Genomic DNA, 26,537 nt, shown 5'->3' with positions numbered 1-26,537 from the left:
GTTTGCCCCGACTCGATCTTTCCTCCCCTCCCTCTTTCTCCCCCCTCTCGCCTCGCCTCTGTTTTGTGTGGTCACCGGGTTAGCATTTTATTTAGGAAGCATTTTGTCTTGCTGGGGAGAAGAGAAAGGGGCCGCTGTTCCGTTGTAGGGCTGGTTAGATTGAGGCGGGCTATTTTGGGGGAGCCATCAGACGGAGAGAGAGAGAGAGCACGGCACCGCACACAGAGAGAAGCACAGATGTAAGCGGTACTCTATAGGAGTCTACTCTGAGACTCGCGCAACAGATTTGTATGCGTGGAAGGGATCTTAGATAACTCACTCTCAGTTTGAATGTTGTGTTTTCCAGTAGAAATGACTGCGGAACGCAACCTGCCTTTTTTAATGCTCAGACGTGTTTAAATGGGGATATCTAGCCTTTGGAGAATGCGCTGCAATTAGTCTAATGACTGTCGTCGGGACGCGAGGGATTCGTTAAGTTCATTAGGCGACAATAACGGAATCAGGACTGGCTGCGTAAAGGAGCTATTTTGGAATTACTTTCAGAATCACCCAAAGGGATTACTTCAAAGATGGAACCTGGTAAAATAATCCGTGTATTTTATATCCGAAAATGGATACTTCTCGCTGTTATGGCACTGACCACGCAAAACGTCAACGGTAAAACAATAAAATATCAAGTTTACGAGGAACAGAAGGTGGGGACTGTTATTGCACGGCTTAAAGATGACGTGGCTGATGTTTTGGTCAAACTTCCAAGTTCTGTGTCTTTGCGCTTCCGAGCCATGCAGAGAGGAAGCACGTCTTTGCTATCCGTGCGCGAGCAGGACGGAGAGATCAGCATCCGTTCCAAAATAGACCGAGAGAAGCTCTGCGAGAAGAACCTCAACTGTTCCATTGAATTCGACGTTCTGACTCTTCCGACAGAACACCTGCAGCTCTTCCACGTTGAGGTGGAAGTGTTGGACATTAATGATAACGCGCCCCAGTTCACCCGCGCCGTAATCCCCATCGAGATCTCCGAGAGCGCGGCAGTGGGGGCGCGCATTCCCCTGGACAGCGCGAGTGACCCCGACGTCGGGGAGAACTGCCTCGATACTTACTCCCTCGAGCCCAACAACTACTTCAAGATTGACATTCAGAGCAGAACGGACGGGGCTAAGTACTCGGAGTTGGTGGTGCTTAGGGAGCTCGACAGGGAGATGCAGCCGGGTTATGAACTTCAGCTGACGGCCTCCGATAAGGGCGTTCCCCCTAAAACTGGTTCTACTCTCCTCAGAATTAGCGTGGCAGATTCAAACGACAACAGTCCTATTTTCGAACAGTCTTCATATGTGATTCATCTATTGGAGAATTCACCTGTTGGATCTCTTCTTATTGATCTGAATGCGACTGATGCAGACGAAGGTTCCAACGCCAAAATCATCTACTCCTTTAGCAGTCACGTGTCCCCGAAAATCGTGGAAACGTTCAAGATCAACTCGGATAACGGCCACCTGACGCTCATGAAGCGCGTGGACTTTGAAAGCGCAACATCATATGACATCGTTGTCCAAGCCCAGGATATGGGCCCCAACTCTATGCCAGCACACTGCACCATCCTCATCAAGGTAGTGGACATAAACGACAACAAACCAGACATCAGCATCAATCTCATGTCCCAAGGGGACAGAGGCAAAGAGGACTCGGCCTATATCTCCGAGGCCGCTCCATTGGATTCCTTCGTGGCCTTAGTAAGAGTGGAGGACCTAGATTCCGCTCTCAATGGAGAGGTTGTGTGTAAACTCCATGGCCAGGGGAGTTTTAAACTACAGAAGACCTACGAGAACAACTACATGATCCTCACTAACGTCTCGCTGGATCGGGAGAAGAGGTCAGAGTTCAGCTTGACGGTCATCGCCGAGGACCGCGGCACGCCCAGCCTCTCGACCATCAAGCACTTCACCGTGCACGTGCTGGATGAAAACGACAACGCTCCGCGCTTCCAGAAGGGGCGCTACGAGGTCTTCAGGTCAGAGAACAACGCCCCTGGTGCCTACCTGACGTCGCTATTGGCAACCGACCCCGACCTGGACGCCAACAGCCAGGTGAGCTACTTCCTGGTGGAGAACACCGTTCACGGGAGCTCTATCTCCACCTTTGTCACCATCGACCCGTCCAACGGCGCTGTTTACGCCCTCCGCACGTTCGACCGCGAGGACGTCAGCCGGATATCCTTCGTAGTCCAGGCCAAGGACGCCGGGGAACCCTCGTTGCTGAGCAACGCCACCGTCGTCCTGACAATCCTGGACGAAAACGACAACCCGCCGGTCATCGTGGTTCCGCAGCTCTGGAACCTCACGGCCGACGTCCCCATCTCCAAGTACACCGAGGCCGGTAGCCTGGTTACGGTCGTCAGGGCGACCGACCGAGACACCGGCGTCAACGCAGAACTCGCATGTTCAATCACTGCCGGCAACGAGGAAGGCTTCTTTTCCATGGATCCTAGAACGTGCGAGATCAGCGCCAACGTTAGCCTCGACACGTTTCCCCACGAGTTTGCGGAGCTCACCGTCCTGGTCAGTGACCACGGGTCCTCGCCCCAGACCACCAAGGCCGTCCTAAAGATCAGCCTCTATGAGAACATGGAGGGCCACGTGCAGGTGCTGGACCAGGGGGAGACGCCGCTCGACGCCTCCCTCATCATCATCGTGTCCCTGGGGGCCATCTGCACTCTGCTCCTAGTCATCATGGTGATGTTCGCTGCCCGCTGCAACCGAGAGAAGAAAGATATCAGGAACTCGTACAACTGCAGGCTGGCAGAGAGCAACCACCTGACCCACCCTAAGAAACCCTCACGGCAGATCCACAAGGGAGACATCACACTTGTTCCCACGGTGAATGGGACTCTACCAATCAGAGCGCACCACCGCTCACCCTCGGCCACGCCCCCCATGGACCGGGCGCCAATGGGAAGCCGGCAGAGCCACCACAGCCACCAGTCGCTGAATAGCCTGGTGACGATATCGTCCAATCATATCCCGGAGAGCTTTGCCCTGGAGTTGGCCCACGCTACGCCACCCGTCGAGGTGAGATACTACAGAACACACAGTTCTCTCTCTCTCTCTCTCTCTCTCTCACACACACACACACACACACACACACACACACACACACACACACACACACACACACACACACACACACACACACACACACACACACACACACACACACACACACACACACACACACACACACACATACACACACACACACACACACACACACACACTGCCACTTCATAAACACACACACACACCTCCACTCCACCATTATAGAATAATCCGTCATAAGTCCTCTTCTCTTGGTAAACAGTTCCTGACTGTCAGGAAATCAATAGTGAAATGACTGTCCATTTAAAACTAGTAGAAATGAATCCAGATATAATCATGGAGCCGGTTTGTCTTTGTGTCTTTACCCTCAAGCCATTATATGACCGTTATTCACTCCGTATTGATTTAGCACCGTCACCCACCCACACCCCACTCTCATCCACTTTCTGTCATCCATTTTGGAATCATCATATTTGTCTCCTCACCCTCCTCAGTGTGTCACCACCATCAGAATCACTGTGTGTCATCCATCTTGTTTTGTTCCTCATTGTTGTCGGCTTTTTTCCCTGTCGTCTGTTTCCATCCATTCTGTTATTCATCCTCCCTTTTTTCTGTTATTTTTATTTGTTTATTTTGGATATAGCAAGTCTCACAGCTTCTGTCCATGCTCCATCAGGGCCAGTACCAGCCTAGACCCTGTTTCCGTGGCAACAAATACTCCAGAAGCTACAGGTAAACAAACCATTCCCCCCAAAATATTTAAACGTTTTGCTCTTTTGAGTTGTTAAACTCCCTTGTGTCCACCGTGCGTTTCATTAGTAGCATCAATAAAAACATATATAATGACACTATGGATCTATATTTGTTTGGCCCTTTTTCTAAGATGGCTCTTTTGTTTATCATGTTTTGAGTTTGAATCATATCAATATCATTCAATCCAAAAGTATGTGGATCACGTGTCTATGTTTCAACTGTAGTATTGTGAGCTGTTTGTTTTGTACTTCTGTCTACCTATCTATGGTGAGCATTATAGAATGGCTACAACAGCTTTTACCACAAAGAAACAGCAATTCAATTCATGTTAATTAACTAAATTGTATTTTCACCTCTCTCTCTCTCTCTCTCTCTCTCTCTCTCCCTCTCTCCCTCTCTCTACCTCTCTCGCTCTCCCTCTCTCTGTCTCTCTCTCTGTCTCTCTCTCTCTCTCTCTCTATATATATATATATATATATATATATATCTGTCTCTCTCTCTCTCTGTCTCTCTCTCTCTCTCTGCCTTTGTCTCTGTCTCTCTCTCTCTCTCTAGGTATGCATTGCAGGACATGGACAAGTTCAGCTTGAAGGACAGTGGTCGTGGGGACAGCGATGCGGGGGACAGCGACTATGACATGGGACGAGAGTCCCCCATCGACCGTCTGCTGGGGGATGGCTTCTCTGAGCTCTACCACCTGGACATGCTCCACAGACTACACCCAGGTCAGTTACATAGAGACATGAGACAGCCATCTTGGTAGAGGCAGGATAGACTATAGTGCTTCTCTGAGCTCTACCACCTGGACATACACCACAGACTACACCCAGGTCAGTTACATAGAGACATGAGACAGCCATCTTGGTAGAGGCAGGATAGACTATAGTGCTTCTCTGAGCTCTACCACCTGGACATACACCCCAGACTACACCCAGGTCAGTTACATAGAGACATGAGACAGCCATCTTACAATTGCCGTCATTTCCATGGGCCAGTTTACAGACACAAACAAAGGACTTGGGTTCTGTGTCCAAAAAACGAGCTTTATACTCATTGTGTAAAAGTCTTTGGGTGCAGGGCAGTGATGTCACAGAATAGAAAAACCAAGCCAGATGACATCACCCGCTATAGTAAGACAGTCCCGTTTTCACTAGATATAGAACACGACACAGTCATACCCACCGTCATACACAGCACACTAGTCTGCTCACACCAGGTTCTCCCCACCACTTTAATAAATCCTCTATTCAGCTCAGCACCATGGACAGCTGCTCACCACGTTTTCCCATCTTCCCCGGCTTCAACAACACACGTCTCGCCTGAATAGTCAAACGCTGACTTGTAACACCACATTGTATGGCGGACTCACAAATGGCACCCTATTTTCTTACTAGTGGACTACTTTCCCTATGTAGGGTACTCACAAATGGTTCACTATATAGGGAATAGGGTGCGATTTGGGACACACACACTATTATATAACAGCCCATTCACTCAGTAGCACACTTGTGCTTCAGCTCTATTCTTCCCCCTTTAATTTCCAGGGGTTTTATCAGGCAGACATTTTCCTCCATTACCAGCCTCCTGATATCTGGCGCTCAGATAGAGTCCTCCATTACCAGCCTCCTGATATCTGGCGCTCAGATAGAGTCCTCCATTACCAGCCTCCTGATATCTGGCGCTCAGATAGAGTCCTCCATTACCAGCCTCCTGATATCTGGAACTCAGATAGAGTCCTCCATTACCAGCCTCCTGATATCTGGAACTCAGATAGAGTCCTCCATTACCAGCCTCCTGATATCTGGAACTCAGATAGAGTCCTCCATTACCAGCCTCCTGATATCTGGAACTCAGATAGAGTCCTCCATTACCAGCCTCCTGATATCTGGCGCTCAGATAGAGTCCTCCATTACCAGCCTCCTGATATCTGGAACTCAGATAGAGTCGGCAAACGCCTCCCCGATTTAGACTGTGACTCTCTCTGTCTGTCACTGTGTCAGGTGTGTGTGTGTGTGTGTGTGTGTGTGTGTGTGTGTGTGTGTGTGTGTGTGTGTGTGTGTGTGTGTGTGTGTGTGCGTGCGTGCGTGCGTGCGTGCGTGCGTGCGTGCGTGTGTGTGGTGTATTGTGTGTGGTGTATACGCGTGTGTCTGTGTCGGCTGTTTGAGTGACAGCCCGGCCCTTTCATGTCTGTGCTGAGGAGAATTCACAGTAATTGCTTTTAAAATTATGTTGTTCTCCCCCCTGAGAGCCACAGTCTCTCCTCTTCTCTCTCTGCTCTCTCTTCTGTCTCTTCTGTCTCTTCTCGTCAGTCTGTTATTCTTCTCTTTCCGGAGAGATGAAGGAGGGAGGGAAGAAGGAGAGATGGAGGAGGGAGGGAAGAAGGAGAGATGAAGGAGGGAGGGAAGAAGGAGAGAAGGAGGAGGGAGGGAAGAAGGAGAGATGGAGGAGGGAGGGAAGAAGGAGAGATGGAGGAGGGAGGGAAGAAGGAGAGATGGAGGAGGGAGGGAAGAAGGAGAGAAGGAGGACGGAGGGAAGAAGGAGAGATGGAGGAGGGAGGGAAGAAGGAGAGAAGGAGGACAGAGGGAAGAAGGAGAGATGGAGGAGGGAGGGAAGAAGGAGAGATGGAGGAGGGAGGGAAGAAGGAGAGATGGAGGAGGGAGGGAAGAAGGAGAGATGGATGAGGGAGGGAAGAAGGAGAGATGGAGGAGGGAGGGAAGAAGGAGAGATGAAGGAGGGAGGGAAGAAGGAGAGATGGAGGAGGGAGGGAAGAAGGAGAGATGGAGGAGGGAGGGAAGAAGGAGAGATGAAGGAGGGAAGGGAAGAAGGAGAGATGGAGAAGGGAGGGAAGAAGGAGAGATGGAGGAGGGAGGGAAGAAGGAGAGATGGAGGAGGGAGGGAAGAAGGAGAGACGGAGGAGGGAGGGAAGAAGGAGAGATGGAGGAGGGAGGGAAGAAGGAGAGATGGAGGAGGGAGGGAAGAAGGAGAGATGAAGGAGGGAAGGGAAGAAGGAGAGATGGAGAAGGGAGGGAAGAAGGAGAGATGGAGGAGGGAGGGAAGAAGGAGAGATGGAGGAGGGAGGGAAGAAGGAGAGACGGAGGAGGGAGGGAAGAAGGAGAGATGGAGGAGGGAGGGAAGAAGGAGAGATGGAGGAGGGAGGGAAGAAGGAGAGATGGAGGAGGGAGGGAAGAAGGAGAGATGGAGGAGGGAGGGAAGAAGGAGAGATGAAGGAGGGAGGGAAGAAGGAGAGATGGAGGAGGGAGGGAAGAAGGAGAGATGGAGGAGGGAGGGAAGAAGGAGAGATGGAGGAGGGAGGGAAGAAGGAGAGATGAAGGAGGGAAGGGAAGAAGGAGAGATGGAGAAGGGAGGGAAGAAGGAGAGATGGAGGAGGGAGGGAAGAAGGAGAGATGGCAGAGGTGAGGAAGAAGGCTAGATGGAGGGAGGGAGGGAGGGAGGGACGGAGGGAGGGAGGGAGGGGAGAAGGATGGAGCTAGGGAAGGAGGGAGGGAGGGGACATGGAGGGAGTGAGGGAGGGAAGGAGCAGAGAAGGATGGAGCTAGGGAGGGAGGGAGGAGATGGAGGGAGGACAGAAGGATGGAGATAGGGAGGGAGGGAGGGGACATGGAGTGAGTGAGAGAGGGAGAGGAGATGGATGGAGCTAGGGAGGGAGGGATTGAAAGAGGGGGGATTAACTGTTGTCGAGCCTGATTGAATGGAGTGATTTAATTTGTTTACTTTCCCAGTAAAAATCGGTTGACCTTTTCGATACCAAAACAACATCTATCTTTCTCACAAAAATGATTGGTTCAGATATCTAGAGTTTACAGAGAGTGACATGAGGGAAAGTGTTAGACAGACAACAGAGGGACAGGGTTAGACAGACAACAGAAGGACAGGGTTAGACAGACAACAGAGGGACAGGGTTAGAGAGACAACAGAGGGACAGGGTTAGACAGACAACAGAGGGACATGGTTAGACAGACAACAGAGGTACAGGGTTAGACAGACAACAGATGGACAGGGTTAGACAGACAACAGAGGGACATGATTAGACAGACATCAGAGGTACAGGGTTAGACAGAGAGGGACAGGGTTAGACAGACAACAGAGGGACAGGGTTAGACAGACAACAGAGGGACAGGGTTAGACAGACAACAGAGGGACAGGGTTACACAGACAACAGAGGGACTGGGTTACACAGACAACAGAGGGACAGGATTAGACAGGCAACAGAAGGACAGGGTTAGACAGGCAACAGATGGACAGGGTTAGACAGACAACAGAGGGACAGGGTTAGACAGACAACAGAGGTACAGGGTTAGACAGGAAACAGAGGGACAGGATTAGACAGGCAACAGAGGGACAGGGTTAGACAGACAACAGAGGGACAGGGTTAGACAGACAACAGAGGGACAGGGTTAGACAGACAACAGAGGGACAGGGTTAGACAGGCAGCAGAGGGACAGGATTAGACAGGCAACAGAGGTACATGGTTAGACAGAGAGGTACAGGGTTAGACAGAGAGGTACAGGGTTAGACAGACAACAGAGGGACAGGGTTAGACAGAGAGGTACAGGGTTAGACAGAGAGGTACAGGGTTAGACAGAGAGGTACAGGGTTAGACAGAGAGGGACAGGGTTAGACAGACAACAGAGGGACAGGGTTAGACAGGCAGCAGAGGGACAGGGTTAGACAGACAACAGAGGTACATGATTAGACAGAGAGGTACAGGGTTAGACAGAGAGGTACAGGGTTAGACAGAGAGGTACAGGGTTAGACAGAGAGGTACAGGGTTAGACAGAGAGGTACAGGGTTAGACAGACAACAGAGGGATAGGGTTAGACAGACAACAGAGGTACATGGTTAGACAGAGAGGTACAGGGTTAGACAGAGAGGTACAGGGTTAGACAGAGAGGTACAGGGTTAGACAGAGAGGTACAGGGTTAGACAGAGAGGTACATGGTTAGACAGAGAGGTACAGGGTTAGACAGACAACAGAGGTACAGGGTTAGTCAGGCAACAGAGGGACAGGGTTAGACAGAGAGGTACAGGGTTAGACAGTCAACAGAGGGACAGGGTTAGAGAGACAACAGAGGGACAGGGTTAGACAGTCAACAGAGGGACAGGGTTAGAGAGACAACAGAGGGACAGGGTTAGACAGAGAGGTACATGGTTAGACAGAGAGGTACAGGGTTAGACAGAGAGGTACAGGGTTAGACAGAGAGGGACAGGGTTAGACAGACAACAGAGGGACAGGGTTAGACAGGCAGCAGAGGGACAGGGTTAGACAGACAACAGAGGTACATGGTTAGACAGAGAGGTACAGGGTTAGACAGAGAGGTACAGGGTTAGACAGAGAGGTACAGGGTTAGACAGAGAGGTACAGGGTTAGACAGAGAGGTACAGGGTTAGACAGACAACAGAGGGACAGGGTTAGACAGACAACAGAGGTACATGGTTAGACAGAGAGGTACAGGGTTAGACAGAGAGGTACAGGGTTAGACAGACAACAGAGGGACAGGGTTAGACAGACAACAGAGGGACAGGGTTAGACAGACAACAGAGGGACAGGGTTAGACAGACAACAGAGGGACTGGGTTACACAGACAACAGAGGGACAGGATTAGACAGGCAACAGAAGGACAGGGTTAGACAGGCAACAGATGGACAGGGTTAGACAGACAACAGAGGGACAGGGTTAGACAGACAACAGAGGGACAGGGTTAGACAGGAAACAGAGGGACAGGATTAGACAGGCAACAGAGGGACAGGGTTAGACAGACAACAGAGGGACAGGGTTAGACAGACAACAGAGGGACAGGGTTAGACAGACAACAGAGGGACAGGGTTAGACAGGCAGCAGAGGGACAGGATTAGACAGGCAACAGAGGTACATGGTTAGACAGAGAGGTACAGGGTTAGACAGAGAGGTACAGGGTTAGACAGACAACAGAGGGACAGGGTTAGACAGAGAGGTACAGGGTTAGACAGAGAGGTACAGGGTTAGACAGAGAGGTACAGGGTTAGACAGAGAGGTACAGGGTTAGACAGAGAGGTACAGGGTTAGACAGAGAGGTACAGGGTTAGACAGAGAGGGACAGGGTTAGACAGACAACAGAGGGACAGGGTTAGACAGGCAGCAGAGGGACAGGGTTAGACAGACAACAGAGGTACATGATTAGACAGAGAGGTACAGGGTTAGACAGAGAGGTACAGGGTTAGACAGAGAGGTACAGGGTTAGACAGAGAGGTACAGGGTTAGACAGAGAGGTACAGGGTTAGACAGACAACAGAGGGATAGGGTTAGACAGACAACAGAGGTACATGGTTAGACAGAGAGGTACAGGGTTAGACAGAGAGGTACAGGGTTAGACAGAGAGGTACAGGGTTAGACAGAGAGGTACAGGGTTAGACAGAGAGGTACATGGTTAGACAGAGAGGTACAGGGTTAGACAGACAACAGAGGTACAGGGTTAGTCAGGCAACAGAGGGACAGGGTTAGACAGAGAGGTACAGGGTTAGACAGTCAACAGAGGGACAGGGTTAGAGAGACAACAGAGGGACAGGGTTAGACAGTCAACAGAGGGACAGGGTTAGAGAGACAACAGAGGGACAGGGTTAGACAGAGAGGTACAGGGTTAGACAGAGAGGTACAGGGTTAGACAGAGAGGGACAGGGTTAGACAGGCAACAGAGGGACAGGGTTAGACAGACAACAGAGGGACAGGGTTAGACAGACAACAGAGGGACAGGGTTAGACAGGCAACAGAGGGACAGGGTTAGACAGAGAGGTACAGGGTTAGACAGTCAACAGAGGGACAGGGTTAGAGAGACAACAGAGGGACAGGGTTAGACAGACAACAGAGGGACAGGGTTAGACAGACAACAGAGGGACAGGGTTAGACAGACAACAGAGGGACAGGGTTAGACAGAGAGGTACAGGGTTAGACAGTCAACAGAGGGACAGGGTTAGAGAGACAACAGAGGGACAGGGTTAGGCAGACAACAGAGGGACAGGGTTAGACAGGCAACAGAGGGACAGGGTTAGACAGAGAGGTACATGGTTAGACAGAGAGGTACAGGGTTAGACAGAGAGGTACAGGGTTAGACAGAGAAGGACAGGGTTAGACAGACAACAGAGGGACAGGGTTAGACAGGCAGCAGAGGGACAGGGTTAGACAGACAACAGAGGTACATGGTTAGACAGAGAGGTACAGGGTTAGACAGAGAGGTACAGGGTTAGACAGAGAGGTACAGGGTTAGACAGAGAGGTACAGGGTTAGACAGAGAGGTACAGGGTTAGACAGACAACAGAGGGACAGGGTTAGACAGACAACAGAGGTACATGGTTAGACAGAGAGGTACAGGGTTAGACAGAGAGGTACAGGGTTAGACAGAGAGGTACAGGGTTAGACAGAGAGGTACAGGGTTAGACAGAGAGGTACAGGGTTAGACAGAGAGGTACATGGTTAGACAGAGAGGTACAGGGTTAGACAGACAACAGAGGTACAGGGTTAGACAGGCAACAGAGGGACAGGGTTAGACAGAGAGGTACAGGGTTAGACAGTCAACAGAGGGATAGGGTTAGAGAGACAACAGAGGGACAGGGTTAGACAGTCAACAGAGGGACAGGGTTAGAGAGACAACAGAGGGACAGGGTTAGACAGAGAGGTACAGGGTTAGACAGAGAGGTACAGGGTTAGACAGAGAGGTACAGGGTTAGACAGAGAGGTACAGGGTTAGACAGACAACAGAGGGACAGGGTTAGACAGGCAACAGAGGGACAGGGTTAGACAGAGAGGTACAGGGTTAGACAGTCAACAGAGGGACAGGGTTAGAGAGACAACAGAGGGACAGGGTTAGACAGACAACAGAGGGACAGGGTTAGACAGACAACAGAGGGACAGGGTTAGACAGACAACAGAGGGACAGGGTTAGACAGAGAGGTACAGGGTTAGACAGTCAACAGAGGGACAGGGTTAGAGAGACAACAGAGGGACAGGGTTAGACAGACAAAAGAGGGACAGGGTTAGACAGGCAACAGAGGGACAGGGTTAGACAGACAACAGAGGGACAGGGTTAGACAGACAACAGAGGGAGAGGGTTACAGAGAGGTACAGGGTTAGACAGAGAGGGACAGGGTTAGACAGAGAGGGACAGGGTTAGACAGACAACAGAGGGACAGGGTTAGACAGACAGAGAGGTACAGGGTTAGACAGAGAGGTACAGGGTTAGACAGAGAGGTACAGGGTTAGACAGAGAGGGACAGGGTTAGACAGGCAACAGAGGGACAGGGTTAGACAGACAACAGAGGGACAGGGTTAGACAGACAACAGAGGGACAGGGTTAGACAGGCAACAGAGGGACAGGGTTAGACAGAGAGGTACAGGGTTAGACAGTCAACAGAGGGACAGGGTTAGAGAGACAACAGAGGGACAGGGTTAGACAGACAACAGAGGGACAGGGTTAGACAGACAACAGAGGGACAGGGTTAGACAGACAACAGAGGGACAGGGTTAGACAGAGAGGTACAGGGTTAGACAGTCAACAGAGGGACAGGGTTAGAGAGACAACAGAGGGACAGGGTTAGGCAGACAACAGAGGGACAGGGTTAGACAGGCAACAGAGGGACAGGGTTAGACAGACAACAGAGGGACAGGGTTAGACAGAGAGGTACAGGGTTAGACAGAGAGGTACAGGGTTAGACAGAGAGGTACAGGGTTAGACAGAGAGGTACAGGGTTAGACAGACAACAGAGGGACAGGGTTAGACAGACAACAGAGGTACATGGTTAGACAGAGAGGTACATGGTTAGACAGAGAGGTACAGGGTTAGACAGAGAGGTACAGGGTTAGACAGAGAGGGACAGGGTTAGACAGACAACAGAGGGACAGGGTTAGACAGGCAGCAGAGGGACAGGGTTAGACAGAGAGGTACAAGACTAGACAGAGAGGTACAGGACTAGTCAGAGAGGTACAGAGTTAGACAGAGAGGTACAGGACTAGACAGAGAGGTACAGGGTAGACAGAGAGGTACAGGACTAGACATAGAGGTACAGGGTTAGACAGAGAGGTCCAGGACTAGACAGAGAGGTACAGGACTAGTCAGAGAGGTACAGGACTAGACAGAGAGGTGTAGGGTTAGACAGAGACATACAGGGTTAGACAGAGAGGTACAGGACTAGAAAGATAGGTACAGGACTAGACAGAGAGGTACAGGACTAGACAGAGAGGTACAGGACTAGACAGAGAGATACAGGACTAGACAGAGAGGTACAGGGTTAGACAGAGAGGTACAGGGTTAGACAGAGAGGTACAGGACTAGATAGAGAGGTACAGGGTTAGACAGAGAGGTGTAGGGTTAAACAGAGAGGTACCGGACTAGACAGAGAGAAACAGGGTTAGACAGAGAGGTACATGGTTAGACAGAGAGGTACCGGACTAGACAGAGAGGTACAGGACTAGACAGAGAGGTACAGGACTAGTCAGAGAGGTGCAGGGTTAGACAGAGAGGTACAGGACTACACAGAGAGGTACAGGGTTAGACAGAGAGGTACAGGACTAGACAGAGAGGTAGAGGGTTAGACAGAGAGGTACAGGACTAGACTGAGAGGTACATGACTAGACAGAGCGGTACAGGACTAGACAGAGAGGTACAGGACTAGACAGAGAGGTACAGGGTTAGACAGAGATGTACAGGGTTAGACAGAGAGGTACAGGACTAGACAGAGAGGTACAGAGTTAGACAGAGAGGTACAGGACTAGACAGAGAGGTACAGAGTTAGACAGAGAGGTACAGGACTAGACAGAGAGGTACAGGGTTAAACAGAGAGGTACTGGACTAGACAGAGAGGTGCAGCGTTAGACAGAGAGGTACAGGACTAGACAGAGAGGTACAGGGTTAGACAGAGAGGTACAGGACTAGACAGAGAGGTACATGACTAGACAGAGAGGTACAGGACTAGACAGAGAGGTACAGAGTTAGACAGAGAGGTACATGACTAGACAGAGAGGTACAGGGTTAGACAGAGAGGTACAGGACTAGACAGAGAGGTACAGGGTTAGACAGAGAGGTACAGGACTAGACAGAGAGGTACAGGACTAGTCAGAGAGGTACAGGACTAGACAGAGAGGTGTAGGGTTAGACAGAGACGTACAGGGTTAGACAGAGAGGTACAGGACTAGACAGAGAGGTACAGGACTAGACAGAGAGGTACAGGACTAGACAGAGAGGTGTAGGGTTAGACAGAGACGTACAGGGTTAGACAGAGAGGTACAGGACTAGACAGAGAGGTACAGGACTAGACAGAGAGGTACAGGGTTAGACAGAGAGGTACAGGACTAGACAGAGAGGTGTAGGGTTAGACAGAGATGTACAGGGTTAGACAGAGAGGTACAGGACTGGACAGAGAGGTACAGGGTTAGACAGAGAGGTACAGGACTAGACAGAAAGGTACAGGGTTAGACAGAGAGGTACAGGACTAGACAGAGAGGTACAGGACTAGTCAGAGAGGTACAGGACTAGACAGAGAGATGTAGGGTTAGACAGAGAGATACAGGACTAGACAGAGAGGTACAGGACTCGACAGAGAGGTACAGGACTAGACAGAGAGGTACAGGACTAGACAGAGAGGTGTAGGGTCAGACAGAGAAGTACAGGACTAGACAGAGAGGTACAGGACTAGACAGAGAGGTAAAGGACTAGACAGAGAGGTACAGGGTTAGACAGAGAGGTACAGGACTAGTCAGAGAGGTACAGGACTAGACAGAGAGGTACAGGGTTAGACAGAGAGATACAGGACCAGACAGAGAGGTGCAGGGTCAGACAGAGATGTACAGGGTTAGACAGAGCGGTACAGGACTAGACAGAGAGGTGCAGGGTTAGACAGAGAGGTACAGGACTAGACAGAGAGGTGTAGGGTTAGACAGAGATGTACAGGGTTAGACAGAGAGGTACAGGACTAGTCAGAGAGGTACAGGACTAGACAGAGAGGTGTAGGGTTAGACAGAGAGGTACAGGACTAGAAAGAGAGGTACAGGACTAGACAGAGAGGTACAGGACTAGACAGAGAGGTGTAGGGTTAGACAGAGACGTACAGGGTTAGACAGAGAGGTACAGGACTAGACAGAGAGGTACAGGACTAGACAGAGAGGTACAGGGTTAGACAGAGAGGTACCGGACTAGACAGAGAGGTGTAGGGTTAGACAGAGATGTACAGGGTTAGACAGAGAGGTACAGGACTAGACAGAGAGGTGCAGGGTTAGACAGAGAGGTACAGGACTAGACAGAGAGGTACAGGGTTAGACAGAGAGGTACAGGGTTAGACAGAGAGGTACAGGGTTAGACAGAAAGGTACAGGACTAGACAGAGAGGTACAGAGATAGACAGAGAGGTACAGGACTAGACAGAGAGGTAGAGAGTTAGACAGAGCGGTACAGGACTAGACAGAGAGGTACAGAGTTAGACAGAGAGGTACAGGGTTAAACAGAGAGGTACAGGACTAGACAGAGAGGTGCAGGACTAGACAGAGAGGTACAGACTCTAGACAGAGAGGTACAGGACTAGACAGAGAGGTACAGGACTAGACAGGGAGGTACAGAGTTAGACAGAGAGGTACAGGACTAGACAGAGAGGTACAGGGTTAGACAGAGAGGTACAGGGCTAGACAAAGAGGTACAGGGTTAGACAGATAGGTACAGGACTAGACAGAGAGGTACAGGACTAGTCAGAGAGGTACAGAGTTAGACAGAGAGGTACAGGACTAGACAGAGAGGTACAGGGTTAGACAGAGAGGTACAGGACTAGACAGAGAGGTACAGAGTTAGACAGAGCGGTACAGGACTAGACAGAGAGGTACAGAGTTAGACAGAGAGGTGCAGGACTAGACAGAGAGGTACAGGTTTAGACAGAGAGGTACAGGACTAGACAGAGAGGTACAGGGTTAGACAGAGAGGTACAGGACTAGACAGAGAGGTACAGGACTAGTCAGAGAGGTACAGAGTTAGACAGAGAGGTACAGGACTAGACAGAGAGGTACAGGGTTAGACAGAGAGGTACAGGACTAGACAGAGAGGTACAGGACTAGACAGAGAGGTACAGGGTTAGACAGAGAGGTACAGGACTAGACAGAGAGGTACAGGACTAGACAGAGAGGTACAGGACTAGACAGAGAGGTACAGAGTTAGACAGAGAGGTGCAGGACTAGACAGAGAGGTACAGGTTTAGACAGAAAGGTACAGGACTAGACAGAGAGGTACAGGGTTAGACAGAGAGGTACAGGACTAGACAGAGAGGTACAGGACTAGTCAGAGAGGTACAGAGTTAGACAGAGAGGTACAGGACTAGACAGAGAGGTACAGGGTTAGACAGAGAGGTACAGGACTAGACATAGAGGTACAGGGTTAGACAGAGAGGTCCAGGACTAGACAGAGAGGTACAGGACTAGTCAGAGAGGTACAGGACTAGACAGAGAGGTGTAGGGTTAGACAGAGACATACAGGGTTAGACAGAGAGGTACAGGACTAGAAAGATAGGTACAGGACTAGACAGAGAGGTACAGGACTAGACAGAGAGGTACAGGACTAGACAGAGAGATACAGGACTAGACAGAGAGGTACAGGGTTAGACAGAGAGGTACAGGGTTAGACAGAGAGGTACAGGACTAGATAGAGAGGTACAGGGTTAGACAGAGAGGTGTAGGGTTAGACAGAGAGGTACCGGACTAGACAGAGAGAAACAGGGTTAGACAGAGAGGTACAGGGTTAGACAGAGAGGTACCGGACTAGACAGAGAGGTACAGGACTAGACAGAGAGGTACAGGACTAGTCAGAGAGGTGCAGGGTTAGACAGAGAGGTACAGGACTACACAGAGAGGTACAGGGTTAGACAGAGAGGTACAGGACTAGACAGAGAGGTACAGGGTTAAACAGAGAGGTACAGGACTAGACAGAGAGGTGCAGGGTTAGACAGAGAGGTACAGGACTAGACAGAGAGGTACAGGACTAGACAGAGAGGTACAGGGTTAGACAGAGAGGTACAGACTCTAGACAGAGAGGTACAGGACTAGACAGAGAGGTACAGGACTAGACAGAGAGGTACAGAGTTAGACAGAGAGGTACAGGACTATACAGAGAGGTACAGGGTTAGACAGAGAGGTACAGGGCTAGACAGAGAGGTACAGGGTTAGACAGAGAGGTACAGGACTAGACAGAGAGGTACAGGACTAGTCAGAGAGGTACAGAGTTAGACAGAGAGGTACAGGACTAGACAGAGAGGTACAGGGTTAGACAGAGAGGTACAGGACTAGACAGAGAGGTACAGAGTTAGACAGAGCGGTACAGGACTAGACAGAGAGGTACAGAGTTAGACAGAGAGGTACAGGGTTAGACAGAGAGGTACAGGACTAGACAGAGAGGTGCAGGGTTAGACAGAGAGGTACAGGACTAGACAGAGAGGTACAGGACTAGACAGAGAGGTACAGGGTTAGACAGAGAGGTACAGGACTAGACAGAGAGGTACAGGACTAGACAGAGAGGTACAGGACTAGACAGAGAGGTACAGAGTTAGACAGAGAGGTGCAGGACTAGACAGAGAGGTACAGGTTTAGACAGAGAGGTACAGGACTAGACAGAGAGGTACAGGGTTAGACAGAGAGGTACAGGACTAGACAGAGAGGTACAGGACTAGTCAGAGAGGTACAGAGTTAGACAGAGAGGTACAGGACTAGACAGAGAGGTACAGGGTAGACAGAGAGGTACAGGACTAGACATAGAGGTACAGGGTTAGACAGAGAGGTCCAGGACTAGACAGAGAGGTACAGGACTAGTCAGAGAGGTACAGGACTAGACAGAGAGGTGTAGGGTTAGACAGAGACATACAGGGTTAGACAGAGAGGTACAGGACTAGAAAGATAGGTACAGGACTAGACAGAGAGGTACAGGACTAGACAGAGAGGTACAGGACTAGACAGAGAGATACAGGACTAGACAGAGAGGTACAGGGTTAGACAGAGAGGTACAGGGTTAGACAGAGAGGTACAGGACTAGATAGAGAGGTACAGGGTTAGACAGAGAGGTGTAGGGTTAAACAGAGAGGTACCGGACTAGACAGAGAGAAACAGGGTTAGACAGAGAGGTACATGGTTAGACAGAGAGGTACCGGACTAGACAGAGAGGTACAGGACTAGACAGAGAGGTACAGGACTAGTCAGAGAGGTGCAGGGTTAGACAGAGAGGTACAGGACTACACAGAGAGGTACAGGGTTAGACAGAGAGGTACAGGACTAGACAGAGAGGTAGAGGGTTAGACAGAGAGGTACAGGACTAGACAGAGAGGTACATGACTAGACAGAGCGGTACAGGACTAGACAGAGAGGTACAGGACTAGACAGAGAGGTACAGGGTTAGACAGAGATGTACAGGGTTAGACAGAGAGGTACAGGACTAGACAGAGAGGTACAGAGTTAGACAGAGAGGTACAGGACTAGACAGAGAGGTACAGAGTTAGACAGAGAGGTACAGGACTAGACAGAGAGGTACAGGGTTAAACAGAGAGGTACTGGACTAGACAGAGAGGTGCAGCGTTAGACAGAGAGGTACAGGACTAGACAGAGAGGTACAGGGTTAGACAGAGAGGTACAGGACTAGACAGAGAGGTACATGACTAGACAGAGAGGTACAGGACTAGACAGAGAGGTACAGAGTTAGACAGAGAGGTACATGACTAGACAGAGAGGTACAGGGTTAGACAGAGAGGTACAGGACTAGACAGAGAGGTACAGGACTAGTCAGAGAGGTACAGGACTAGACAGAGAGGTGTAGGGTTAGACAGAGACGTACAGGGTTAGACAGAGAGGTACAGGACTAGACAGAGAGGTACAGGACTAGACAGAGAGTTACAGGACTAGACAGAGAGGTGTAGGGTTAGACAGAGACGTACAGGGTTAGACAGAGAGGTACAGGACTAGACAGAGAGGTACAGGACTAGACAGAGAGGTACAGGGTTAGACAGAGAGGTACAGGACTAGACAGAGAGGTGTAGGGTTAGACAGAGATGTACAGGGTTAGACAGAGAGGTACAGGACTGGACAGAGAGGTGCAGGGTTAGACAGAGAGGTACAGGACTAGACAGAAAGGTACAGGGTTAGACAGAGAGGTACAGGACTAGACAGAGAGGTACAGGACTAGTCAGAGAGGTACAGGACTAGACAGAGAGATGTAGGGTTAGACAGAGAGATACAGGACTAGACAGAGAGGTACAGGACTCGACAGAGAGGTACAGGACTAGACAGAGAGGTACAGGACTAGACAGAGAGGTGTAGGGTCAGACAGAGACGTACAGGACTAGACAGAGAGGTACAGGACTAGACAGAGAGGTAAAGGACTAGACAGAGAGGTACAGGGTTAGACAGAGAGGTACAGGACTAGTCAGAGAGGTACAGGACTAGACAGAGAGGTACAGGGTTAGACAGAGAGATACAGGACTAGACAGAGAGGTGCAGGGTCAGACAGAGATGTACAGGGTTAGACAGAGAGGTACAGGACTAGACAGAGAGGTGCAGGGTTAGACAGAGAGGTACAGGACTAGACAGAGAGGTGTAGGGTTAGACAGAGATGTACAGGGTTAGACAGAGAGGTACAGGACTAGTCAGAGAGGTACAGGACTAGACAGAGAGGTGTAAGGTTAGACAGAGAGGTACAGGACTAGACAGAGAGGTACAGGACTAGACAGAGAGGTACAGGACTAGACAGAGAGGTGTAGGGTTAGACAGAGACGTACAGGGTTAGACAGAGAGGTACAGGACTAGACAGAGAGGTACAGGACTAGACAGAGAGGTACAGGGTTAGACAGAGAGGTACCGGACTAGACAGAGAGGTGTAGGGTTAGACAGAGATGTACAGGGTTAGACAGAGAGGTACAGGACTAGACAGAGAGGTGCAGGGTTAGACAGAGAGGTACAGGACTAGACAGAGAGGTACAGGGTTAGACAGAGAGGTACAGGGTTAGACAGAGAGGTACAGGGTTAGACAGAAAGGTACAGGGTTAGACAAAGAGGTGCAGGGTTAGACAGAGAGGTCCAGGACTAGACAGAGAGGTACAGGGTTAGACAGAGAGGTACAGGACTAGACAGAGAGGTACAGGGTTAGACAGAGAGGTACAGGACTAGACAGAGAGGTACAGGGTTAGACAAAGAGGTGCAGGGTTAGACAGAGAGGTCCAGGACTAGACAGAGAGGTACAGGGTTAGACAGAGAGGTACAGGACTAGACAGAGAGGTACAGGGTTAGACAGAGAGGTACAGGACTAGACAGAGAGGTACAGGGTTAGACAGAGAGGTACAGGACTAGACAGAGAGGTACAGGACTAGACAGAGAGGTACAGGGTTAGACAGAGAGGTACAGGACTAGACAGAGAGGTGTAGGACTAGTCAGAGAGGTACAGGACTAGACAGAAAGGTACAGGGTTAGACAGAGAGGTACAGGACTAGACAGAGAGGTACAGGACTAGTCAGAGAGGTACAGGACTAGACAGAGAGATGTAGGGTTAGACAGAGAGATACAGGACTAGACAGAGAGGTACAGGACTCGACAGAGAGGTACAGGACTAGACAGAGAGGTACAGGACTAGACAGAGAGGTACAGGACTAGACAGAGAGGTACAGGACTAGACAGAGAGGTAAAGGACTAGACAGAGAGGTTCAGGGTTAGACAGAGAGGTACAGGACTAGTCAGAGAGGTACAGGACTAGACAGAGAGGTACAGGGTTAGACAGAGAGGTACAGGACTAGACAGAGAGGTGTAGGGTTAGACAGAGATGTACAGGGTTAGACAGAGAGGTACAGGACTAGACAGAGAGGTGCAGGGTTAGACAGAGAGGTACAGGACTAGACAGAGAGGTACAGGGTTAGACAGAGAGGTACAGGACTAGACAGAGAGGTACAGGACTAGTCAGAGAGGTACAGGACTAGACAGAGAGGTGTAGGGTTAGACAGAGAGGTACAGGACTAGACAGAGAGGTACAGGACTAGACAGAGAGGTACAGGACTAGACAGAGAGGTACAGGACTAGACAGAGAGGTGTAGGGTTAGACAGAGACGTACAGGGTCAGACAGAGAAGTACAGGACTAGACAGAGAGGTACAGGACTAGACAGAGAGGTACAGGTTTAGACAGAGAGGTACAGGACTAGACAGAGAGGTGTAGGGTTAGACAGAGATGTACAGGGTTAGACAGAGAGGTACAGGACTAGACAGAGAGGTGTAGGGTTAGACAGAGAGGTACAGGACTAGACAGAGAGGTACAGGACTAGTCAGAGAGGTACAGGACTAGACAGAGAGGTACAGGACTAGACAGAGAGGTGTAGGGTTAGACAGAGACGTACAGGGTTAGACAGAGAGGTACAGGACTAGACAGAGAGGTACAGGACTAGACAGAGAGGTACAGGGTTAGACAGAGAGGTACCGGACTAGACAGAGAGGTTTAGGGTTAGACAGAGATGTACAGGGTTAGACAGAGAGGTACAGGCCTAGACAGAGAGGTGCAGGGTTAGACAGAGAGGTACAGGACTAGACAGAGAGGTACAGGGTTAGACAGAGAGGTACAGGGTTAGACAGAAAGGTACAGGGTTAGACAAAGAGGTGCAGGGTTAGACAGAGAGGTCCAGGACTAGACAGAGAGGTACAGGGTTAGACAGAGAGGTACAGGACTAGACAGAGAGGTACAGGGTTAGACAGAGAGGTACAGGACTAGACAGAGAGGTACAGGGTTAGACAAAGAGGTGCAGGGTTAGACAGAGAGGTCCAGGACTAGACAGAGAGGTACAGGGTTAGACAGAGAGGTACAGGACTAGACAGAGAGGTACAGGGTTAGACAGAGAGGTACAGGACTAGACAGAGAGGTACAGGGTTAGACAGAGAGGTACAGGGTTAGACAAAGAGGTGCAGGGTTAGACAGAGAGGTCCAGGACTAGACAGAGAGGTACAGGGTTAGACAGAGAGGTACAGGACTAGACAGAGAGGTACAGGGTTAGACAGAGAGGTACAGGACTAGACAGAGAGGTACAGGGTTAGACAGAGAGGTACAGGACTAGACAGAGAGGTACAGGGTTAGACAGAGAGGTACAGGACTAGACAGAGAGGTACAGGGTTAGACAGAGAGGTACAGGACTAGACAGAGAGGTACAGGGTTAGACAGAGAGGTACAGGACTAGACAGAGAGGTACAGGGTTAGACAGAGAGGTACATGACTAGACAGAGAGGTACAGGGTTAGACAAAGAGGTGCAGGGTTAGACAGAGAGGTCCAGGACTAGACAGAGAGGTACAGGGTTAGACAGAGAGGTACAGGACTAGACAGAGAGGTACAGGGTTAGACAAAGAGGTGCAGGGTTAGACAGAGAGGTCCAGGACTAGACAGAGAGGTACAGGGTTAGACAGAGAGGTCCAGGACTAGACAGAGAGGTGCAGGGTTAGACAGAGAGGTACAGGACTAGACAGAGAGGTACAGGGTTAGACAGAGAGGTACAGGGTTAGACAGAGAGGTACAGGGTTAGACAGAAAGGTACAGGGTTAGACAAAGAGGTGCAGGGTTAGACAGAGAGGTACAGGTTTAGACAGAGAGGTACAGGGTTAGACAGAGAGGTACAGGGTTAGACAGAGAGGTACAGGACTTGACAGAGAGGTACAGGACTAGACAGAGAGGTACAGGGTTAGACAGGCAACAGAGTGATTAGACAGGCATCAGTTAAAAAACCATCCATTGTTATCAATTCCGCTGGTCTCCTCTCTCCCATAGCTATGGGACTGTGTCCTCAATGTCAAACCAGATAAAACATTGAGACTGTATTTTCCAGCTAGCGGTGTATGTGCTCAGTAGTGTCGACAGACAACAGTTCTGTAGGCTACTGCATATCAATGCCAATCATACACCTTGACACTATGTCATCTCTCTCCTCTTCCGAGCCATGACACCGTTTCATCAATTTCAAACCAAACATGTTATTTGTCACCAATCTCTGTGTCTTTCTCCTGTCTCCCTTTCTTCTCTCTCCCTAGCTAGGAACCTGTGTACCAAACACAACGCTAACCCTGTCCCTTCTCTCTCCCTAGCTAGGAACCTGTGTACCAAACACAACGCTAACCCTGTCCCTTCTCTCTCCCTAGCTAGGAACCTGTGTACCAAACACAACGCTAACCCTGTCCCTTCTCTCTCCCTAGCTAGGAACCTGTGTACCAAACACTACATTAACCCTGTCCCTTCTCTCTCCCTAGCTAGGAACCTGTGTACCAGACTCAACGCTAACCCTGTCCCTTCTCTCTCCCTAGCTAGGAACCTGTGTACCAAACACAACTCTAACCCTGTCCCTTCTCTCTCCCTAGCTAGGAACCTGTGTACCAAACTCAACGCTAACCCTGTCCCTTCTCTCTCCCTAGCTAGGAACCTGTGTACCAGACTCAACGCTAACCCTGTCCCTTCTCTCTCCCTAGCTAGTAACCTGTGTACCAAACACAACGCTAACCCTGTCCCTTCTCTCTCCCTAGCTAGGAACCTGTGTACCAAACACTACATTAACCCTGTCCCTTCTCTCTCCCTAGCTAGGAACCTGTGTACCAAACACAACGCTAACCCTGTCCCTTCTCTCTCCCTAGCTAGGAACCTGTGTACCAAACACTACATTAACCCTGTCCCTTCTCTCTCCCTAGCTAGGAACCTGTGTACCAAACACAACGCTAACCCTGTCCCTTCTCTCTCCCTAGCTAGGAACCTGTGTACCAAACACAACTCTAACCCTGTCCCTTCTCTCTCCCTAGCTAGGAACCTGTGTACCAAACACAACGCTAACCCTGTCCCTTCTCTCTCCCTAGCTAGGAACCTGTGTACCAAACACTACATTAACCCTGTCCCTTCTCTCTCCCTAGCTAGGAACCTGTGTACCAAACACTACATTAACCCTGTCCCTTCTCTCTCCCTAGCTAGGAACCTGTGTACCAAACACAACGCTAACCCTGTCCCTTCTCTCTCCCTAGCTAGGAACCTGTGTACCAAACACTACATTAACCCTGTCCCTTCTCTCTCCCTAGCTAGGAACCTGTGTACCAAACACAACGCTAACCCTGTCCCTTCTCTCTCCCTAGCTAGGAACCTGTGTACCAAACACAACTCTAACCCTGTCCCTTCTCTCTCCCTAGCTAGGAACCTGTGTACCAAACACAACGCTAACCCTGTCCCTTCTCTCTCCCTAGCTAGGCACCTGTGTACCAAACACAACTCTAACCCTGTCCCTTCTCTCTCCCTAGCTAGGAACCTGTGTACCAAACACAACGCTAACCCTGTCCCTTCTCTCTCCCTAGCTAGGAACCTGTGTACCAAACACAACGCTAACCCTGTCCCTTCTCGTTCCCTAGCTATGCGCCTATGCACTGAGGAGTGTCGTGTGTTGGGCCATTCTGACCAGTGCTGGATGCCTCCCCTGGCCCTCTCCCTGTCCTCCCCGGCCTCCTCCTCCTCTGACTACCGCAGCAACATGTTTATCCCAGGGGAGGAGTCCTCCAACCAGCCCCCCCACCTCCTCGATGACGACCAGGCTTCCATCGACTCCTCGGAGCGCAGGAAGAGCTTCTCCACCTTCGGGAAGGAGTCCGGGACTTCTGAGGAGGGAGGGGTCAGTGAAGGGAGTTCCTTGCTTTCGGAGATGAACGGAATCTTCCAGCGCCTTCTCCCGCCGTCACTGGACTCGTACGCCGAGTGCAGCGAAAACAACCTTGCTGCCGCGGCAACGGAAAGAGGAAGTGGAAAGGGTGGCCACGCCAAGGGGCTGTTACCGGGCGGCAACAACACCAAAGGCCCCGCCTCCTACCCGGCGGGCGTGGCGGCGTGGGCAGCTAACACCCACTATCTCAACCCCGGAGGCGGAGCTGTCGGCCAAAGCCCATCAAGTCACAACACCAACAACCTCACCAATATGGCCGCCTCGTCCACCTCCTCTTCCTCCTCCAACCAGCCGCCACACCTAAGATGGCTGCCTGCCATGGAGGAGATCCCAGAAAACTATGAGGAGGATGAGCTGGAGAGTATGCTAGGGATGGGGTTCCTGGGGGGGAAGCAGCGCAGTGACAGCCACGATGACATGATGGACGCTAGTGAGTTGGTCACCGAGATTAATAAACTACTGCAGGACGTCAGGCAGACCTAGAGAGAGACGGAGAGAGAGAGAGAGAGAGAGAGAGAGAGGGGAGGGAGGCGGAGGAGAGAGAGATGGAGAGAAGGGAGGGAGGGAGGGGGAGGAGAGAGAGACAGAGAGATGGGAAGGGAGGGATAGGGGAGAAATGCTCTTCTGGACACCCTACAAACTAACAAATCTTAAGAGTCTTTGTCCATATTTGGTCTAGAGAGCTAGAGAGTTAGGAGAAACACATAGTGACCCTTCAAACTGAAGTCATGCTACTGACTGTTCCATAGGTCTTCTCTGTGCCCAATGAGAGGCCACGGACCAGTCAACAGGAAAATGAACTGATCCTAAAGCACTGATGGTTTGGGATCTTAAGACGTTATTCAACCGTTGGTGAGACGTGTGGATGTTGTTTGGACGTTGTGGTTGGGCCACAGATCAACAAGGCTTGAACCAACGCCCAGAGACAATATGCTAAACTCCTTCATGTTTATAACGATGTGAAAGAACTCTCAGAGATATTACTATGGACAGTGTTTATAATGTACAGCCCACGTTACTGTGAAACGACGCCCTCAAAATGTTCTGATGTCTCCTTGTCATGTGATAATAACTGTGGTGTACATTCATTGTGCATGTACAAACCCCTTTGTATTTTAAAAATACACACTTTTATACGCTCTCTTTCTATCTATATTTATATGTATGTTTGTACAGAAGAAAAACTAATGAAAAACAACATATTTTTGGATATTTTCCACTGCATCTGTCAAATATTATCAATCCATGTCGTTTTTCTTTACTCCGTCGTTTTTTTGTATTTTTTATTTTTGTTGTAAATGATAAATATTTAATTATTGTTTATTGAAAGTGTGTGTATCAACCACAAGTCGCCGTGGTGTAAGGTCGGCAGTGTGTGTCCCACGTCCAACATGGCATCCTATTCCCTAGCAGCCTAGTGCACTATCTAGAGAACGGGGTTCCATTTGGGATGTAGCCTGTGTGTCTGTACGGTACCTGTCAGTGTATCAGTTTTCATTGTGACCAACGGATTGGACGTAATAAAGCTGAAATCAATGAAGTGTCGCAGTCCCTATTACATAACAATGTCAGGTGATGTTCTTCATCAACTGACACCCGCTAATTATCTAGTCAAAGAAATATGTATTTCTCTATCTATCTCTCTCTCTCTCTCTCTCTCTCTCTCTCTCTCTCTCTCTCTCTCTCTCTCTCTCTGTCTCTCTCTGTCTCTCTCTCTGTCTGTCTCTGTCTCTGTCTCTCTCTCTCTCTCTCTCCCTCTATCTCTCTCTCTCCCTTCTCTCTTTCTCTCACTCTCCCTTTATCTCGCCTCTCTCTCTCTCTCCCCCTTCTCTCTCTCTCTCTCCCCCTTCTCTCTCTCTCCCTCCCTCTGTCTCACCTCTCTCTCTCTCTCCCCCTTCTCTCTTTCTCTACCCCCCTTTCTCCCTCTCTCTCGCTCTCTTTCTCTCTCTCCCCCTCTAACTCTCTCTCTCCCCCTCAACTCTCTCTCTCTCTCT

The 26,537-nt window shown here is 50.2% G+C and overlaps 1 protein-coding gene across 2 annotated transcripts; it reads left to right on the top strand.

The window, feature by feature from the left end:
• LOC129856001 (protocadherin-18-like) lies at window positions 1-26,083 on the top strand. Of its 2 annotated transcripts, none has more exons than XM_055924132.1 (4): window positions 1-3,065; window positions 3,736-3,824; window positions 4,401-4,570; window positions 24,239-26,083. In XM_055924132.1, exons 1-4 carry the CDS (start codon window positions 570-572, stop codon window positions 25,024-25,026), a joined length of 3,543 nt encoding a protein of 1,180 aa, XP_055780107.1. In that variant the 5' UTR covers window positions 1-569; the 3' UTR covers window positions 25,027-26,083. The 2 variants fall into 2 exon arrangements, with proteins under 2 accessions (XP_055780107.1, XP_055780108.1); XM_055924133.1 differs by having other exon boundaries at window positions 2-3,065; window positions 3,769-3,824.
• The last annotated feature ends 454 nt before the right edge of the window (window positions 26,084-26,537 follow it).

This window comes from Salvelinus fontinalis, chromosome 5 (assembly GCF_029448725.1).
Source record: "Salvelinus fontinalis isolate EN_2023a chromosome 5, ASM2944872v1, whole genome shotgun sequence".
In the NCBI taxonomy this organism is placed as follows: Eukaryota; Metazoa; Chordata; class Actinopteri; order Salmoniformes; family Salmonidae; genus Salvelinus; species Salvelinus fontinalis.
Note: the sequence above shows the minus strand (reverse complement) of the source record. Positions and strands in the feature narration are given on the sequence as shown.